Below are 18,866 nucleotides of genomic sequence, written 5' to 3'. Positions count from 1 at the left end.
TAGGTTTGATTGTTCCCTGTATGTCCCTTCTGGCCCTTCATACGCGAATGTTACCGGCGACTCGAGGATATGCTCTGCCACTGGCGCACAACCGGGTCAGACCTTTGTTGAGGGCGATGCATTCCTGAACATCACATACAAATACTTTGCTTCGCATCTCTGGCGGAATTTTGGTATCATTTGCGCGTTTTTCGCCTTCTCGCTGTTCACCTATCTCTCCGCAACCGAGCTCGTCAGTGCCAAACCGTCCAAGGGAGAAATTCTCGTCTTCCCCAGGGGCAAGGTGCCGTCATATCTGAAGAGCAAGAAGAGATCTGACGATCCCGAACTCGCGGAAACCATGCACGAGAAGCAGAAGCTGGAGAGTGGTGGACAGGATCAAGTTGGAGCGATTGTGAAGCAGACCTCCATCTTCCACTGGCAGGACGTCTGCTACGACATTAAGATCAAAGGCCAACCCCGCAGAATTCTGAATCAAGTTGACGGATGGGTCAAACCGGGCACCCTGACTGCGCTCATGGGTGTTTCCGGTGCGGGTAAGACGACGCTGCTTGACGTTTTGGCGGATCGTGTCACTATGGGCATCGTGACTGGTGAGATGCTGGTTGATGGACGCTTGCGCGACGACTCGTTTCAACGAAAGACAGGTTACGTGCAGCAGCAAGATTTGCACCTCGAGATTAGTACGGTTCGAGAGGCCCTGGTGTTTTCTGCGTTACTCCGACAGCCTGCGACGACTCCTCGGGAAGAGAAGGTGGCCTACGTGGAAGAAGTTATCAAAATGCTTGGTATGGAAGAGTACGCTGACGCCGTTGTTGGTGTCCTTGGTGAAGGTTTGAACGTGGAACAACGCAAGCGTTTGACAATCGGTGTCGAGATTGCTGCAAAGCCCGATCTTCTTCTCTTCTTCGATGAGCCTACTTCCGGTCTTGACAGCCAGACTGCCTGGTCCATCTGTACACTGATGCGCAAGCTTGCAGACCATGGACAAGCGATTCTGTGTACCATTCACCAGCCGTCCGCCATGTTGATGCAGCAATTCGACCGTTTACTCTTTTTGGCAGCCGGTGGCAAGACCGTCTATTTTGGCGACCTGGGTAAAAACATGACCACTCTTATTGACTACTTCGAGAAGAAGGGAGCGCACAAGTGTCCCCCCAATGCTAATCCTGCCGAATGGATGTTGGAAGTCATTGGTGCTGCTCCTGGCTCTCAAACCGACAGGGACTGGCCTGAAGTGTGGAGTAACAGCCCCGAACGTGAGGACGTCCGTCGCCAGTTGGCGGAGATGCGGGCGGAACTGTCCCAGAAACCCCAGGCTCCTCGTTCTGCGGGATACGGTGAATTTGCGATGCCGTTTTGGCAACAATACCTCGCCGTCCAGCACCGGATGTTTCAACAGTATTGGCGTAGTCCGGAATACATCTACTCGAAGCTCGCTCTGTGTATTATACCGGTGAGTTCAAACAGGCCCTTTTGCTGTTTTTGAGAATGTTTACTGACCAGAGAATAGCCGCTGTTCATCGGATTCACCTTTTACAAGGAGCCCATCAGTCTTCAGGGCTTGCAGAATCAAATGTTTGCCATTTTCATGTTCCTGATCCTCTTCCCCAACCTGGTGCAGCAGATGATGCCGTACTTTGTTACCCAGCGATCTCTGTACGAAGTGAGAGAACGGCCATCCAAAGCATACTCCTGGAAAGCCTTTATGCTCTCTAGCGTTCTGGTCGAGCTTCCGTGGAATACGGTGATGGCGGTTCCCGCATTCTTCTGTTGGTACTATCCAATTGGTTTCTTCCGCAATGCCATCCCGTCGGATGCTGTGAACGAACGCGGTGCAACCATGTTCCTACTTATCTGGATCTTCCTCATGTTTAGTTCTACATTCAGTTCGATGATCATTGCGGGTGTTGAGCAGGCTGAGACGGGTGGAAACTTGGCTCAGCTGCTCTTCTCCCTGACGCTGATCTTTTGCGGGTAAGTTGTCCACGAAGACATCACCGTTACTAGAGACAGTCTAAACTAACACCCAAAACCAGTGTCCTGGCAACCCCACAAGCCATGCCGCGCTTCTGGATCTTCATGTATCGTGTCTCCCCATTCACCTACTACGTTTCCGCCGTGCTATCTACGGGTGTGGCAAACACCAATGTCAACTGCGGCCCCAACGAACTACTTCGACTCGTCCCGCCTGCCGCCCAGCAATGCGGCGAATATCTCAAGGATTATATTGCCGTGGCTGGTGGCACACTCCTCAACCCGACATCGACCACGGAATGCGAGTTTTGCCCCGTGGCGGACACCAACACATTTTTGCAAAAGGTAAACATCGCGTATCACGACCGCTGGAGGAACATTGGAATCTTGTTCGTGTATATTATCATCAACGTGGCTGGAGCAATCGCCTTTTACTGGCTGCTACGAGTGCCGAAGAAGTGGTCGAAGAAGGCGAAGAAGGATTGAGTGTGAGAGCGGAGGATGCAAAAATGTTGTGGGAAAAAAATAAAATCTTAGTGAAAGGAATATTCCGGGGGGAGGACTGAAGATACCAACATTTCCTACCCTTTTTCTACCTTCTGGCACATTATTCTGCTACTGTGCAGTATTGATATCTTTTGCGCATTTCTTTTCTACTTTTTTTTCTCATCTGTGCGTTCTGATATGCATTTGCTCGCATCGAGCATCTGATAGACTTTTACTACTATACCTTTGCTGCTCTGTCGACCCCTGTGAATAGTTCTATCCTCATATCGTTATATAAGACGCATCATCAATGCATCGTCGAGACGATCACGCTCGCCATCACCGTGATTCCCAAATATCAAATCCGACCTCACGAGTCCACGTGCAAGGGAGGCCGTTGCTTTTTGCTGAATTAGGGATTCTCTTCGGTCTGGATTGGATTCCATGCAATAATAATGTTGCTGCCACATGGATCCATGGCACGAGAAGCGTTGAATTGGACTTTAATTTTTCTTTTTTTTTTTTCACTGTCTCTTTGAGTTTTTGGTTTTTTCTTCTTCTTCTTCTCTTTTTGCTTTTCCTCACTGAGATCAGCAGCATCTCGAGTTGAAACCTGCCACGAGCTGAGCCCCGGATGCCGAGCGAAAAGCGAGCATCACAAATGCCCACGGAGTCGCCGATTTCAGAGAGCTTAATAAAACTAAAACACAAATAATAAAATGATAATAATGATAACAATGTCTTTCCCCGCTGTCTTGCTTTTTTCTTTTTACCTTTTTTAGCTTTGCAGGATTTTGTTATTGTTGATGACTTGGGACGAATGGTGTGATTTGGTGGCGGTCCGAATGGCGCTGAGCTGGATTGCATGCCCTGCTCCCCCGCGCGAGATCACCATGGCCCTATGGTAGGGATGAATCAAAAGGGGGGAAGGCCCCGTTGGGCATGGCTCCTCGTGCGAACCGGACATGACGGGTTGGGGTTTGCAATCTTCCGCAGGCAAAGTCTATAGAGGGAGAACGGGAGGATGGAGGGCATTGGGAACCATTGCGTGTTGCACTGAACCACTGCGTTCTTCTTGACCGAGAGCCCTCCAGCGATGATCTTGCGCAAGGGATGAACATGGCGTACGACATCCTCGCTCGTTGGGATTTTGAGTTTTTGAGAGAGAGAAAAACCCTTTTCACGACTGGCTGAGGAAGATGGAGGCTGAAAGTCCATGATTCTTGTCCAGTCGGTGCCGAATGTTTCTCGTCAAAGTGACTCAGGGGGTCTGTCTTGGAATGAATGATGCATGTTTGAGCCAGAGAACGACGGTTTCTCGCTCGATGATTCAGGTCTTTGGATCTAGATCTGTTTCCCTTGCATCGACGGGAAGATCCCTTTGGTGGTGTGTTCATGTGAGAGAAATGGACGAGGAACCTCTGACAGGACGGGTGCTCCCATGCCATCCGGAACCAGTCTCTCTCTCTGTGTCTTCGTGTCGGGTAGACTCTGATTAGCCCGGGCTGGGGTTGGCAATCCTGCCCAATCTTCTCACCTTTTGTCTGGTGCGAAGTCTAATAAATATCCGGGATGGTTTTAAAGCACCCGCCGTGATCATGCGAGCTGATAGCTGCAGAAGTGCAATTAAACTGAAGTTCCAATCATCTGGTCCAGCGGGAAGATCGGAGAGGGCACCAGCAACTAAGACGGGGGTTAAATTAAGAAACCCTCTGGTTGTTTGCGCATTGATCGCGGGTTTTGAAACCGGCGATGGGGGCCAGGGATGCAGTCTCTAGTTGGACTGAATGACATAAAAGAGATTTGTAAGTCATCGCGAGAATGTGCAATAGAGACTCACTCTCGGACTCCCAGTCCCGAAGGCCACAGCGAGGGCGGAAGAGGCCACCGAGAGAGACATGGTTGTTTGTGCGCCGACTGCTGGATGAGCAGCATCACTTTGAGATCATGATCAGTGATCAGATGCCCTTTGGCCCGTCAAGAGGCAGATTATCCCTCAACGCGAGATGACAAATGTAGACTTGTTGCAGCGCTGTTGCCTTATTTTTAGCTCCCTTGGAAGACGAGATCAGCCAACCATCCCGGTGTCTTAGCAGGGCAGCACGGCTGGTGATTGGCCTCTAAATTGTCCGAGTCCATGTCGCTGCAGCTCTGAGTCCGCTGTTGAGCAGAGCAGAGTGTCCCGGGGGACTCCGTTCAGCTCCATGCTGCCCATGCTCGCCCAAACCAGACCCTTGCATGGCAGATTACGTGAATGGTGATACCGAGTTCACGCCGGGCGCAAATCCCTCCACGTAAGAGCACCAATAATGGGACTCGAGGCAGTGAGATTTTCCTCTTGTCCATCTTCTGTTGCCATGTGGGAGTCGAGCGGTTTGACTTTTGGGGCTTGATCATCCGCAGGAGAAGAGATTTCCCTCTTCATCGTCTCTCCACCGCTCTTCACGTCGACTCGGGCTTGGATACACTTAAGCTTCACTGCGCACCGCCGAGCCCGCCGCTGCGCAGGGGGATTGGACCGCCAGCGCGTTTGCGGACGCTGAGGCGGTGCTGCCTCTTGAATCTGCGCCCGGATCAAGAGTTCAACAACAGCGGCAGATGATGATAATGCCTTGTGTGCCTTGGACGTCGTGAATGGCAGCTACATGTATACGGAGTAGCAGTAGAGTCGGCCTGATGCTGAATTCCCTGCTCCAGCATCTACGAGTCCTCCCCGTAGAGACGATATGCAGGGTTCTTTCTGAACAGCCGCCTTCTCCAGCGTGCACATATCCGTCGCGCTTCATCGTGGCACAGAGAGGTGAAGATTGCTCTCCCTCTCGCCCATGGCGCCGGGCCCAACTGTAAACTGTGGAAGCGAGCTGATTTGCAGCCGTCGAGACATGCTGAATGGCTGGTTTGGACAGACAGGGACAGGGTCCGTTCCAATCACCGCGACTATTGGCATCGCTGCGATGTGCTTGTGCCGTGCAGCAGGACTAACTAGCGAAGAGCCATCCAGCAACGCGGTACCTCGTACGAACTGCCCGTGGCTTTGGGCGATCGCCAGGCGGGAAACGCATCGGTTCTCTGCTCAGCGTGGATGCTGTGCTGCTGCTCAACGTGTCTCCCGTGCCACAGCGATGAAAGGTGACTGCATTGCGATGCTCTTGTTGACGAGATCGCCGTGCTCTGAAACTCCCAAGCCCGCACCCCGGCCCTGCATCCTTGTCCTCGCAGGGGGCAGAGACGGCGTCTGTGCGGATTGCAAAAACTCCGTGCATCACAGTCACTCTTCACGACGGGCTCTCTTCTTGACGCAACACTCGCCTCGCCACTGTTTCCATGCCCTCGTCGGTCAAAGCTACACTGTACAAGACACATCTCCCACTTCGTGGAGCGCCCGCCGATTGGCCTCGGTGTCCACCAATAATGGCCGGCTCGTTAGCGACGGCCGCCATCGCCATGGCTGGTCCGCCGCTCGTATCTAAATAAAGGGCGACGATGCACTCGACGGGCTGCCAGGGGACCGCCCTCTGCCATCCAGCCTCCATCTCGTGACGGACTGGAGCAGAGACTCTGCCGGCGCCGCCAATCAACGCGCCGGTGCGTCGTGCATTTGCTTTTCGCCTCTTCCCGTGCATTATTGGCCCCTTTTTGGGCCCAAAAAGCAAGCCCGGCGCGGGCATGGATGCCGCTGCCGGGAAGTCGACGGCGGCCAGAATGCGGCTCTGCTCCCCTTTTGGCCCTTTTGCCTCCCTTGGTCGAACTGTCTGCATCCCGAACAGCAGAGAAAACGGGCCTCCGCGATGCTCTTTCGCTCTGGCTAAGCCGGATAAAGCAAAATACGTCCCCCCCTTTTTTTTCCTTTTTTGCTTTGCTGCTGCCCGCTGCCCATGCACAAATGTCCCAGACATTTGTATTGCTTTTTGCTTTTTTCTCTCCCTCCCTTTCCCACCATTGGCCCAGTCGACCAGGACCGGACATCGCTGCAGTTGGCGTGAGTGACCGCGCCTCCTTCACTACCCCAGTCGATCAAAGCTTGCTCGCATCGGCCGGAGAGCTTCAGTCTTTGGCAGATACACATATATATATATCTGACCGGCGAGGAGGATCCATCCATCCTCCCTTAGTTTCATAGCTACCCGCTGACTATTTCGTTTTATATTTCCACAACCAGAGCGTCCCTTTCACATACATCTCTCTGTGTTCTACGCACGCTCTCCACTGTTTGAAACGCGCGAAACAGCGCTCTCCCTAGGACAGGACCCTTGATGCTTCAGGTGCTACGCCGCACGGCATTGACATCGTTGTCAAGCAGCAGCTGCGCCTTCGATCAGTTGTTCGTCTGCCGTCTTTGGCCGCTCCCGCTGGAGTGACCATTCCTGATCCCCACGCAAGAATGAGTGACCTTGCGTATACTGCCTTGAGTGATCTGACCCAGTTTCCTGTCACTGAGCAGCCGCCCTCGGACGACTTCGACATCTCATTCTCCCCCGGTCTCTTCAGCGTGGAGGATATCCTGGTGGACTCGACCGACTATCTCTGCCGCACTGGCACCGCAGACTTGACCGGCGGCGCCGACCTCACCAGACCCGCGCTTGTCGAGCAACGGGTGTCCAGCCCTGGCCCAAGTCCGTCGCAGGCAGCCATCCCCTATCCCCCGATGAACGACAACATCCACGGCGCGCACTACCTCCCCAGCCAAAACACCACGCAGCTGCAGCCCCCTCTGATTCACTCGATGCGATACGCTTCTCCCTCTGGCTCCCACGGGGGAGACGGCTCGGCCACCCGGCTCCCTCATGAGCGACAATTCGTGGATAAAATTCCCCAACCACATGCACAGCGCCGCGCCGTCCCCGATGCTTGACGGCTTCCAGTTCACAGAGCTCTTCAGTCCCGCTTCCCTGATGCCCACGATGGAGGGCTCATACTGCGGCAGCGAGTATTCAGTGAACCCAAACGACTTGCAGCATTATCCAGACCCGAGCCAGCAAGTCCACACGCCGCCGCCAGAGGACGAGCCCGTCGCCTTTTACGACGACTCGATTCACTTCGAGCAGACACCAGCCCGACCCCTACTCACGTATCCGGGGCATGAGCCCCAGTTCGCGTATGAACACCCCCAGCTCGAGCCGCACCAGGATATCGATCCGCTCCTTCGCCAGCCGCACGACTTTTACGAGCAAGAAGAGCCCGCGGTCGAGCCTCCACGAAAGCGCATGAGACTCGAGGCCTCTCCGCAACAGAGTTCCGCGCCCATGCCACAGATCGAGACTCCTCCAGAGTCGCCCAAGAAGAGGAGCAAGCCCGCCAGCAACAGCTCCAAACCCCGGCAGTCGTTTGCAAAACGCGGCAGCAAGCATCGGGGGAGAACACCACCCTCCAAGGCCCCGTCCTGGGCCGTGCGAAAGAAGTCGGAGCGGCAGTTCCCCTGCGTCTTCGCGCCCTACGGCTGCCCGCTGGTGCTCGTCTCCAAGAACGAATGGAAGCGGCACGTCATGAGCCAGCATCTCCAGCTGGGCTTCTACCGCTGCGACGTCGGCATCTGCAACGTCGCGTCGCCCGCTCCGCCCTGCACTCCTCCCTCGGACGCAACCTCGTTCAACAACCCATGCTCCGCCACCGCCCGCGCGCCCAACGACTTCAACCGCAAGGACCTCTTCACGCAGCACCAGCGCCGCATGCACGCCCCCTGGCGCGTCCCCAGCTCTCCCACCTGCCCCCCTTCCTCCTCGTCCTCGTCCAGCCCACAATCCTCCAGCACATCAGAGCCCAGCAAGCGCGTGCGCGACGCGTTCGAAGCCTCGCTAAACGACGTCCGCCAGCGGTGCTGGATCGAGCAGCGCCAGGCCCCGCAGTACAGCCAGTGCACGTACTGCTCAGCGGAGTTCAAGGGGGCCGGGTGCTGGGATACGCGGATGGAGCATGTGGGCAAGCACTGCGAGAATGGGGACGTGGAGATTCGAGAGGACCTGGGGCTGCGGGAGTGGGCGGCGAGCGAGGGGATTGTGCGTGAGGTGAAGAAGGGGAGGTTTGCGCTGGTTGGGGGGCAGAGAGGTGGAAGACGAGGCGGAAGTGGTGTTGCGGGCGGGATGGTGCTCTTCTGATGATGAAAGATTCTCCTGGACGCTGGAGTGAAGAGATGGCTTTTTTTTTTTATTTTTTCTCTTTTGTTTCCTGATACCCTGTCTACTATGCCGGCGTCACAGATTGTCTGATGAACTCGTTGTGTTTCTTCGCTTTACAGATCTGTCTCCGCGATACAGGATCATCTACTTTGCTTGATCGTGTGTGAGCTATGAATCTCCTAAGTCCTCTATTTCCTTATCATGTACCAAATAATACTGCAAGACATGTCCTCTCATGCCTTGTATACGCATTTTGCATGTCCATATGAAAATATAATGTCCACATCTTCTCATCCTATCATATGTTGATCCTATAAACATTTATCCATATCCTTCACAGTTCAAATACAAGCAAACTTCTAAACCTCACGCTCTCAATGCGCAAGGAAAAGATGACTTGCTCCGACACTTTCCAAGAAGACGATCCCAGCTTGCCGGTTATTGAGCCGCAGCGTCCCAGAACTCTGCTAGGCGCCGGCGTCACCTCGCACGTTGATGCCATTGACGAGACCACCGCGCTGAAAAAAGCCCCGTTATGGGACAATACATACATGGACAAACAAAAACAATTTCCAACCGTTGACCTGCCTGTTTCTGAGATTATCTCCAAGTGTTGGTTGGAGCAGTACACGGTCGCACATGAAGTGGTTGCCGAGCTGCAGCTGTTGCAGGATAATGCGAGAAACGAGCCTCAAGACAGGACCCGAATCCTAACATCCATCTCGTAACCGTTACCGCGACCAAATTCATTTCTTGCCATGACCTACGAATCCGATCTCCTCTCGTGTGCCCCTTGCAAACTGGGCAATCTCCTTTTGGGCTGTCGAGCCGGAGAGAGCCGATGTGTCTGGAGTCACGTAAGCCGCGCAACCTCAGCAAGAACTTGTCAGGAGAGTGCCGAAGAGCAATAGCCCATTCTGAGATCATTGGTTAAATGGAATGCTAGCTGGAGTCCTCACATCAAGAACAACATAAGCCTGTAACTGGGTAGATGAATTGCCTGGTAGCTCTGCCACAGCCATCTCTCCATAGAGCCGCCAACAAAACCCCCGCTTCAATACCAACCACGACAACCATTTCACACATCACAGTCAAAATCAACACCACGGCTGCTGCGCAGTGAAAAACGGGGCGAGGGAAAATGAGGCTTCCTCGCTAGATGCTCCCAATTATCCTCCCCCTCTTTGTGCGGAGATGGCGGCCGAAAAGGCGACCCCCAGGCGACCCAAAATGGCTTCAAGGGGCCCTGGTTGGCGAGGCTCATCACCCAGCCCCCTTCTTCTCTCCGAATGTGCACAGGGCAGATTCTTTGGTGACTATTTCGTTATCGGGAGATGTCGACTCGTATTTCCGGTCACTGGATTTGCTTCGTCAGCGTGGTAGCCTTCTTTGCACAGCATGATAGCTTTTTTCTTCGCATCTTTGTTGCCCTGGTCAATCACTGTGGCCAGATTGCGCCCACACTGAAATATGCTATGTGGCTTTGGCTTTGACAATGTCGAGTAGTGAGGCAACGCCGTTCAATTTGATATACGCCAGCCATTTCTCGTGTTGGAGCTGACTTGGGGAGACATGTGAATGAATCTTGCCAAAATCAGAACTGATGCAAGTAGGTGTTTGCCTGCCGTGATGCTGTTGTGTGTGTATGTGTACTTGTCTGTTCCCTATGCAGAGCTAATGAGTGAACTCTTGATGGCAGGAAAACTCTGCGGCCGTCGATGCATGACCATCATCCATGGCGGCCAAGCCAGATAAGGATACTTCCGCCTCGGCCAGTCTCTTAAGTTCCAACTCTGAGACAAATTCATGGTCTCGGCTAGAATTATACCACAATCCTTCACTAGAATGATTGATGAGACTTGGGGAATCTGGGCTATATTTGAAGGACTCCAGAATGTTGAATTGACAAAGTATTCAGCCAAAAGGGAGATAACACTGGACAGTAAGCTGTTCCAGTACCAATATTCGAAGCAAGAACTGAATCATTGGAAATGCAGCAAAGAGAACTAAATTCAAAAGCCTCATAACGCAAGAGAGGAATTCTATGTGGGAAATGTTATATGATCCCCTTCAGATGGCAATACAGCACCTTTAGGGAAGAAATTAGTATGGCAAGAAAGAGACAAGCAGACCAGTCAGAGTATAACACCTCGGCACACAGCACACGCCCAGCGTTACGATAAAAGAATTTAAAGAGGAAGCAAATTTTTTTTTTCTCCGCTCCAGTTCCTATCACAAACTGCATATTCAGGAATTGTTGCGGCAGGATGTCAAGGTCTTAGAAGCAACAAGTCAGACATTCCAGGCAGCATTCACAGCTTTCCTCGCAGAGGAAGCAACAGCAGAGGGTTGCAAGACTATTGACATACAGGTTAGCCAGGAACAGGGCCCTGCTGGAAGACAGGTGACGGCAATGCTCACCAAGCATAAAGACAACCGCGATCCTTCTTCTCCTGAACAACAATGGTTTGTGGAGGTGGGCCCTGCTGATAGTTCATTTGCTGGAGCTCACCATCAGTGTTCTGTTCAAGTGATTGCTCTATCGTTTTGGTGCAGGGCAGGAGTGTCGAAGTGCAGTGAGGACCATACCGGTGGAGGATAGCCCTGAGGCGGATAACCTTGAGGTGGGTAGCCCTGGGGTGGATACCTTGGAGCGTGGATGTTAGCCGGGCGGAGGTTGAAGAAGAGCTGTGCGAAGTCGACTTACCCTTGGGGAGGAGGTTGCTGGTAGTAAGACTGGCTAGACATTGTGTGATGGGATTAAGCTATCAAGGGAGAATCAAGAGGCGGCGCTGATACTGACGGATGGTCAACCGAGATATGGAAATGAATAAGGAGTGCTGTGACCAAGATCGAGGTTGAAGGGCGTTCGTGAGAGGGAGAGAGAGAGGAAGAGGGAGGAGATGGAGGAAAAGAGAAGCAGACAGAGTGAGATGGACGAGGATTGTTGTCTCGCTCCGACTATCAGATGTGAATCTGGCGGTACCCGTATGGTCCATACCGGTATTCTTACCGTGTCTGTATGATGTCTTCCATCCAAGGCCAGTCCATGGTTTGTCGAGTTGTTAAACTAGATCCATCACTCAAGAAGCGATCTTGATGCTCGAACCTGAGATACAGGCCCTCACTCCACCCACAACGAGTCGGCCATTTCCAGTTTCTAGCACACACTCCATCCTCTGGCTGCTCTCCTGCGCAGTGATCGCACGGAAGATCCGGGAGTGATACCAAACACCTCGACCTGTCCGACCGGAGATGTCTTGGCTATGTGGGCCGCCAAGGAATCTTAGCATGCGCCATCCTCAGCCACCAGCCATATCTCGCAAGCCACACGCCGTTTGATTGGCTGGCCTGGGAGCAAGCCCCAGTTGCAGGTTGCGTTGTCCCTGCTGCCCGCCCCACACTGCCCTCGAATTGATTGGCCCAGGCTTTGAGATTGTGGCTGTTATGCGTCCCCAGCCCATTCGAGCCACATTACCGGCCTTGGCACTGCCGATGCTTGGAGGGTGGGGTTGCTTTCCGAACCGTCGAGTGGCTTGACCTTTGCTGTGGCTCTCCTTTGGGGACAGCCAGAACCTGGTGATATCTAGGGGTCTGGCAGGATGGAGCGGTGAAAGCCAGGGAATCAGAGGGAGAGTGTCAGAGAGCAGGAGAGAAGAGCGGAAATCAACGCCCGTTTAAGCCAAATCCGACAGTTGTGTGCCCGACCCACGCATCTGATCATGGGGATCCCTCCACCAACTATCAGTTGCGTACACACTGCTAATTAGTTTAGCTTGTGCAACTTTAGAGCTCGTTTTCCCCAACAACCATCCCGCTTGAGCAGTAATGGTGCTCCAGAGGAGGTTCAAGCTTCACGTCCTCCGTACGCTCCTCGACTCCATCCTGCAGAACCGCGCAATCGTTCTTCCATCTTGTCAGACTCTGCCAAGGCAGTGCCGATTGAATCGGTCGCTCCCAGCAGCCTTACCGTAGGGCAGAAACCGGGCGTAACAAACCGTTCATGTATGAATGTTTACGGTATTTCCGTACGATGCAACGGGTAAAACGGGAGGTGCAGGATAGTCAGTTAGCTGCTGCAGGGGATTATGCAAATACTCCGTACTCTATTTCTCGACACAAAATGATTGATAGAGTCACAATCACAGCTCCAAACTTGTGATTACCACGAAAGGAATTATACCGGAGAGACGATTATCCGTAATCAGTGTCACATGACATTAGTCATCACCCCGCATTATGTAATCTTGGCTGGTGTGGGGTTAACGGCGGCATCAACAAACGACAGCGTGAATGTCGATTCAAGTCACTTCTACATCCGAATCTGAGCTACAAGTATTTGTCGCCGTATACCTGCACAGATTAAGTCCCGATCACACATCAATTGACCGCGGGGCTCCCTCCTTTGCTCCCCCAAACCATGGCACCTCCCGCGATCATCGCACCGTCCATCCTCTCCGCCGACTTTGCCAATCTCGGCGCAGAATGCTCGAATCTCATGAAAGCCGACAGTGACTGGATCCATGTGGACATCATGGACGGCCATTTTGTGCCCAACATCACGTTTGGGGCGCCGGTCGTGTCCAAGATCAGAAGTCATGTGCAGAAGCCGGCGAGTATGGGTGGGAAGGGGACGTTTGATTGCCACATGATGATCGCAGAGGTAGGTTACAGTGAGCGCTCGCCGTTGGCCGTTTAGACATTTGTTTTGATGCGTACTGGTTTTGTTACACCACTCGAATGATCAATGGGATGTACGAATTTTCTTACTTCTCGTGACCATTCTTTCTTTTCGATCAAGCTAGAATACAAACCATTGAGACTGTTACCATCTGCTTTTGCCGTTTATTTTCCCTTTAAAATACTCCAAGGCAAAGTAGCTGACCCGTTTCTCCCGGTCGGACCCTGCAACACCCCACTCCGAGCACCCGTTGGATCTCTGGCACCAAGTCCAATCGCAGGCTCGGAGCGGCGGGTCGTTGTGCCCCAAGGGTCCAAGACCCGCGGCCGTCTACCCTCGAATTCCACATAGCCACAGAAATGGGTAAAAGACTTTAGCGACGCAGGCTGCGACCTGTACTGCTTCCACTGGGAGGCCGCCATGACCTCCACTGCCGCTAAGGAGCCCGCCGACAAGGAGACGACGCGGAAGACGAGCCCGAAAGAGTTGATTCGGTATATCCATGAGACGGGGATGCAGGCGGGGATTGCGCTGAAGCCGGCGACGTCTGTGGACGTGCTGTGTGATATCCTGGAGAATCCGGAGGAGATTGAGAGGCCGGATGTGAGTTTTTGACTTGCAAAAGCTCCCACAGAAACGTGAAGTGTACGAACTGAACATGCACAGATGGGTCTTGATCATGACGGTGAACCCGGGCTCTTGGGGGCCAAAAGTTCATGGCGTCTGAACTCCCCAAGGTCCAAGCTTTGCGAAAGCGGTATCCCAATATGAACATCGAGGTCGATGGGGGGCTGGGCTTGGGCACCATCGACCAAGCTGCCGATGCCGGTGCAAATGTGATCGTTGCAGGGTCAGCGGTGTTTGGGGCGAATGATCCTGCAGAGGTGATTGCGAAGCTACGAGAGGCTGTGGAAAAGAGGAGAGGTTGAGATGTTTGTGTTCAGATGCGTGAGAAAGCCGTTGTGCTGGTCGGCCACCGGTCTGAGGATATATGATAGACATTTGGTATTTCCGCAAAGGCTAGAGGTCGCTCTGTGATATCTATTATAATTAAAAGAGGCAAATTACTATGTTCGTGTTCTGGAAGGGATACGTTCGTAATGCGCGCTCGATCCCCATATCACCCAGCGACCGGGCTGGTTTGTGGTCAATTCGTTGTCACCTTCACTGCTGAGAACTGTCCGGTTTGTCTTTTCGTGTCTCGTCATCCACCGCATCTTCTGACAGCTCAGGTGCCGGTCCATCTTTCTTCGCCGGCTCTCCACCGTCGTCTTTTATTGTGGCAGACTCGGGTTGAGGTTCAGCCTGCGTTTTTGACTCTTCCCCTTTCCCGCCAGACGGCACCTCTGGTTCCGCGCTCCTCTCTTCCACCGCCTTCGCCGCCACTGCCTGCTCCGCTGCCCGCATCGACGATGGCGAGACGGCGCCGACCCTCACGCGCGCAGTCTCCTTTGCCTTGGCAGCGGCCTCCTCGCTCGCCTGTCGCAGGGCGAGCGTGAGACGGTCCTCGCGCTTCGACTGCGCCGAGGGGGTGCGCGACGGGGTCCCGACGATCTGGATGTGTGGGGTGCTGGAGACGGTGACGGGGGTTGGTCGGGAGGGGATGCTGGTGGTAGTGGTGGAGGGGGCGGGGGAGGGTTCGATGGCGGCGGAAGACGGGTCGGCGCGTAATTGGTCTTGGAGTTCACCGTATTCGTTCCATTCTTCGATTTGTTCAATGTCCTGGTTGCAAGAAGTTTAACGGGGGTGTTTTTGATGGGGGGGAAGATATAAATGGTACTGACGCCAACGATGTTCCCGTATCTCACCAGGCCGGGCAGTTTTCTCCCCTTTGACTTCCTCCCCCAGAGCGTCCGGGCCTTGTCGTCTGTGGCGGCATCGATGGCGCGAAAGGCGATTTTGTTTGCTTTGAGGATGGTTTCGAGTCTGGAGGTTGCGGTGATGATGTGGGAGGATCCGGCGGTGAGGGAGGTGAACAGGTACAGGGTGGGATCGTCCTGGGAGTAGGAGGGGGAGTGGTCAGGCATGGTAGCTAGTTAGATGCTTGGTGTTCCAATGTCTGATTGTGCGTTGATTCTGATGAAGCTGGTGAGCATGAGCCGGTGAGCTGGTGAAGCTGTCTGGCTGGAGATGACTAACATGATGGTTCTTACGTCATGATGAACAGATGGATGAACAGATGGATGAACAGATGGATGAACAGATGAGATGGACTGAGATGTGAATGAGATGGACATGTCTACTCTGTCGTTTCAACAAAGAGCAGCAGCTTGAAGGAGAGCGTTTGGGCTCAATGTGCGAGACAATGCATGCGGCAGAGCTGGCAAGCGAAGTTTCATCCTGACCTTTGCCAGAGCTGCTGGGAGGTCATCTGCTGTGCTGTTGAAACGGTCAGTGTCGGCATCATGGATGGGACGGGCGGATTCTCGCTCTCTGATCCGACGAGACTGACTGGAGCGACGTGGCAGCGCCGGGTGTTGCAGCTGCATGGGTGGACGACGCACTGATTGGGGCTGCATGAGGGAATACGAAGCCGTCTTGAGTCTGCCCAAGACCTCAGTCTGCGGCCAGCCGTCAAGATCAGTGACCTCAGGAGATGATGGTGTTGATGGTGATTCTTGACTGAACATTCCCTCAGTTATTCCATCGTTGACAACTAACTAGTTAACTCGGTACAGAGTAGCTATCGATCACGCTCATCCTGAGTTACCCTCACCACCCTCAATGCTCATCCCGACTGATCCCTCCACCCGCAGCTGCAGCCAAGCACTGCTGCCCAACGCTGCGGATGGACGCCGCCTCACTTTGAGCGCAGTCCGCGATTGGCCGGCGTGCGACTTCACCGCGGAGGCCGGCCTGCTGCGTCGATTGGCCGTGGCTCGTTGCAGGCCGTGTTGGTGGTCAGCAGCGCGCTCCCCGACTCCCCCCCGTCGAGCCTCGTCCGCCCGCGTCAATAAAGCCCTCCTCTCTTCCTCCTCGCTCCCTCGACCTCTTTTCCCTCAACCAGACTCTGCACCACCCGCCAACCTGCTGTTCGAGTGGACATTGATCCAGCCTCTAGCTGTCTAACCCGCCTCGCTCACTGACTACCGCTCTGTCTCTCCGTCGAGGATCCTGAGACCACACGGCTACTGGAAAACTGCTTCTCTATTTGGTGTATTCTCCTCCCCGACCACTTCGACCATGGCCCTCAACGCCAATTCCGACCAGCTGCTCTCGTCCGCGAGAGCCGTCTTCTGGACGCAGCACTCCCATCTCCCGGACTCGAAGCGACAAGAACTCTGGACGCAGCACCTCAGCCAGTTCATCTGCGGGCCCACCACCGCTCTCCACGACGCCAGACGGAACGCCCTTCGCAGCGGTGGACCCAGCTATTTGGGAAAACGGCCTGGGGACGACGTTCCTCGCACTCTGCCTCCTGGATCCCCCCCGACCAAGCGACGAGCTACCGTAGGTGCCCACTTTCTTCCACATGCTCATTGGTTTCAAAAGGTCCCTCCCTCGAGCGATCTTGTCTGAATCCCATCCCTCTGTAGCCTCGTTTGGATTAACTCTCGCTGTAGACCCCGGACACCCTCTCTCTCTCCCGATCCGCCTCGGTGCGTTCTCAGCTTGCTCGTCAGCACTCTGCACGCTCTCGGATAGGTCACTCTGCACGAAAGGCTGGAACCGCTTCTGGCCCGCGAGCATCTTGGAACCACCCGCCCGCTCTTGCTCCATCGCCACAAATCGAGGGACTGGCCGCCGTTCGCTCCCAGGCGACCGCTTCCCCCCTGCAGCAGTCCCAGACCCTCTCGACAGAATACTGGGACCACGGTTTGGACGGTGCCGCGGCCCCCATCCACAGCAACCGGGCGTCGGGATCGTCCAGTAGTCCCATCGAGGTCGACATGGACCACTCTCCTGCGGCGGATGCATTGGTTCTCGATTCGCAGCATCAAGGCCAACTGGCCGTGGGGACGGAGTCGCTGGAGATGACTCGGAGTCTGACTTCAGACTCGCTGTGCGAAGGAATGGATATGATCAGGTTCGATTCGAACAGATCATTTCTCGAAAATCTGGACTTTCCAGATGCTCAGTTGTCCGCAAATTTCACTCTGCAGTCATTTGTCCCTCACAATGACGCCAACTACTCCCTCCACTCTTCTCCTATTTCGCACTTTCACTCTCGTAACATGCATCATGTTCAGTTTTCGCAGTCATTGCCCGAATCTGGGTCTGGCTTCTTTCGTCATTCTGTTTCTGCTGCTTTGAATCGTTCTGCTGCTTCTTCGTCTGATTCTTCTTCCGATTCTTGTGGTTCTTCTTCGCCTTCATCTGCTGAGATGAAGCCTTCTCTATCGAGTCAGAGCACCGACTCGGTGGCCTCAAGCGAGACTCGGGCTCGACGGAGGACTCGAGAGCAAATTGTGCAAGGCACACAGAAGATCGCACCAAAGCCTGCGAATGCTCCGCAGTCAAACAATGTTCTGGAACATAAAATGATCATCGCGTCGGAAGACGGCACTTCTCGAGAAGTGGCAGCCATTCCCAAGGCGTCTGTGCAGCGTCCTTCACGACCCAAGACGTACTGTAAATACTGCAATGAACAGCCCGACGGCTTTCACGGCGAACATGAACTCCGACGGCATGTCGAGCGCGTGCATGCCGTCGTGCGCAAGGTCTGGGTGTGCGTGGACATCTCCCCAAACAAGAAATTCCTTGCCAACTGCAAGGCGTGCCGCAACGGCAAGCGATATGGCGCCAACTACAACGCCGCCGCGCACCTGCGCCGCACGCACTTTAACCCGTGCCAACGCGGGCGTGGCGGGCGCGGCAAAGACAGTGAGAAGCGCGGCGGCAAGGGCGGTGGCACCACGCCGTCCATGGACGTGCTCAAGCACTGGATGGAACAGCGCGAGGAGATTGTGGTGGACAACGCGCGGATCCTGCTCGACAACGACATCTCGCCCGAGGAGGCGGAGCTTCTCGGCCGCCGACGGATCTCCGACACCGCCAGCATCGAACAAAGCGACGGCCATCAGAGCGCAGACGAGTCGCCTGCCGCTGCACCGGCGACGTATGACTCGCACTCCTCGACTCCCATTGACGACGAACCCAGCGAGATGGCGCAAGACTTTGCGTTTGAGTTTGACGACTGGACCACCAATTCGCCGCAGCAGTGGGATGCCGCGGGCACGGGGGCGACGACTGCGGCATATGATGGGTATGACAGTGCAATCATGAATCCTTTCGATTCATCTTTTTATGATCCTGCTTCGTTTATCCAAGCGCAGCCAATGAGTGCTGAGGTTGGTTCTTATATTCCGGTTATGCTGTAGAATCGTTTGACTCGATCTACATTGTATCACGTTTTGCGATTGCTTTTTTTCTCATTTCGCTTCTCACCCTTTTGTGTTTGATTTTTGTTTTGATTTTCCATCTCTTACTTTCATCTACTATTATGTGGAGATTCTTACGAATCTCCATATGCGTTGCCCTTTTAACGGAGGGCTGGATACACCGAGGCGTGTCATCCCAACCTCCGTTAGAGAAAGCGTTGGTCTCTGGCCGGCTCTCTGGTTTGGTGTACACTTGTTCTTTCGAATCAACTTTGCTTCGGTTCTGCT

The 18,866-nt window shown here is 54.1% G+C and overlaps 7 protein-coding genes across 7 annotated transcripts in view; 4 read left to right on the top strand and 3 right to left on the bottom strand.

Moving 5' to 3' along the window:
- UREG_01338 (ATP-dependent permease PDR15) overlaps positions 1–2,463 on the top strand; it is a gene marked incomplete at both ends in the record, with an annotated part of 4,820 nt that extends 2,357 nt beyond the window's left edge. Inside the window, 3 exons of the mRNA XM_002541776.1 lie at positions 67–1,456; positions 1,514–1,977; positions 2,040–2,463. Coding sequence (XP_002541822.1) covers positions 67–1,456; positions 1,514–1,977; positions 2,040–2,463 — 2,278 coding nt within the window. The remainder of the gene's footprint in view (positions 1–66; positions 1,457–1,513; positions 1,978–2,039) is intronic.
- A 915-nt stretch (positions 2,464–3,378) lies between these two features.
- Positions 3,379–3,681, bottom strand: UREG_01337 (uncharacterized protein; the record flags this gene model as incomplete). The annotated part of the gene is made up of 1 exon (XM_002541775.1): positions 3,379–3,681. The coding sequence occupies one exon, from the start codon at positions 3,679–3,681 to the stop codon at positions 3,379–3,381; it is 303 nt and encodes a 100-aa protein (XP_002541821.1).
- Positions 3,682–5,288: 1,607 nt separating this feature from the next.
- UREG_01336 (uncharacterized protein) lies at positions 5,289–9,304 on the top strand (the record flags this gene model as incomplete). Its single annotated transcript, XM_002541774.1, has 6 exons — positions 5,289–5,925; positions 5,968–6,048; positions 6,420–6,442; positions 6,704–7,300; positions 7,326–8,479; positions 8,917–9,304. 6 exons carry the CDS (start codon positions 5,289–5,291, stop codon positions 9,302–9,304), a joined length of 2,880 nt encoding a protein of 959 aa, XP_002541820.1.
- A 1,798-nt stretch (positions 9,305–11,102) lies between these two features.
- UREG_01335 (uncharacterized protein) lies at positions 11,103–11,324 on the bottom strand (the record flags this gene model as incomplete). The annotated part of the gene is made up of 2 exons (XM_002541773.1): positions 11,103–11,223; positions 11,284–11,324. The coding sequence occupies 2 exons, from the start codon at positions 11,322–11,324 to the stop codon at positions 11,103–11,105; spliced, it is 162 nt and encodes a 53-aa protein (XP_002541819.1).
- Positions 11,325–12,996: 1,672 nt separating this feature from the next.
- Positions 12,997–14,186, top strand: UREG_01334 (ribulose-phosphate 3-epimerase; the record flags this gene model as incomplete). Its single annotated transcript, XM_002541772.1, has 3 exons — positions 12,997–13,239; positions 13,609–13,860; positions 13,971–14,186. The coding sequence occupies 3 exons, from the start codon at positions 12,997–12,999 to the stop codon at positions 14,184–14,186; spliced, it is 711 nt and encodes a 236-aa protein (XP_002541818.1).
- A 235-nt stretch (positions 14,187–14,421) lies between these two features.
- UREG_01333 (uncharacterized protein) lies at positions 14,422–15,284 on the bottom strand (the record flags this gene model as incomplete). Its single annotated transcript, XM_002541771.1, has 2 exons — positions 14,422–14,979; positions 15,066–15,284. 2 exons carry the CDS (start codon positions 15,282–15,284, stop codon positions 14,422–14,424), a joined length of 777 nt encoding a protein of 258 aa, XP_002541817.1.
- Positions 15,285–16,440: 1,156 nt separating this feature from the next.
- Positions 16,441–18,578, top strand: UREG_01332 (uncharacterized protein; the record flags this gene model as incomplete). The annotated part of the gene is made up of 2 exons (XM_002541770.1): positions 16,441–16,707; positions 16,821–18,578. 2 exons carry the CDS (start codon positions 16,441–16,443, stop codon positions 18,576–18,578), a joined length of 2,025 nt encoding a protein of 674 aa, XP_002541816.1.
- Between the last annotated feature and the right edge of the window lie 288 nt (positions 18,579–18,866).

The sequence above is a fragment of the Uncinocarpus reesii genome, genomic scaffold (genome assembly GCF_000003515.1).
Source record: "Uncinocarpus reesii 1704 scaffold_1 genomic scaffold, whole genome shotgun sequence".
NCBI classification, from domain to species: domain Eukaryota; kingdom Fungi; phylum Ascomycota; class Eurotiomycetes; order Onygenales; family Onygenaceae; genus Uncinocarpus; species Uncinocarpus reesii.
This window is presented reverse-complemented; position numbering and strand designations above follow the sequence as displayed.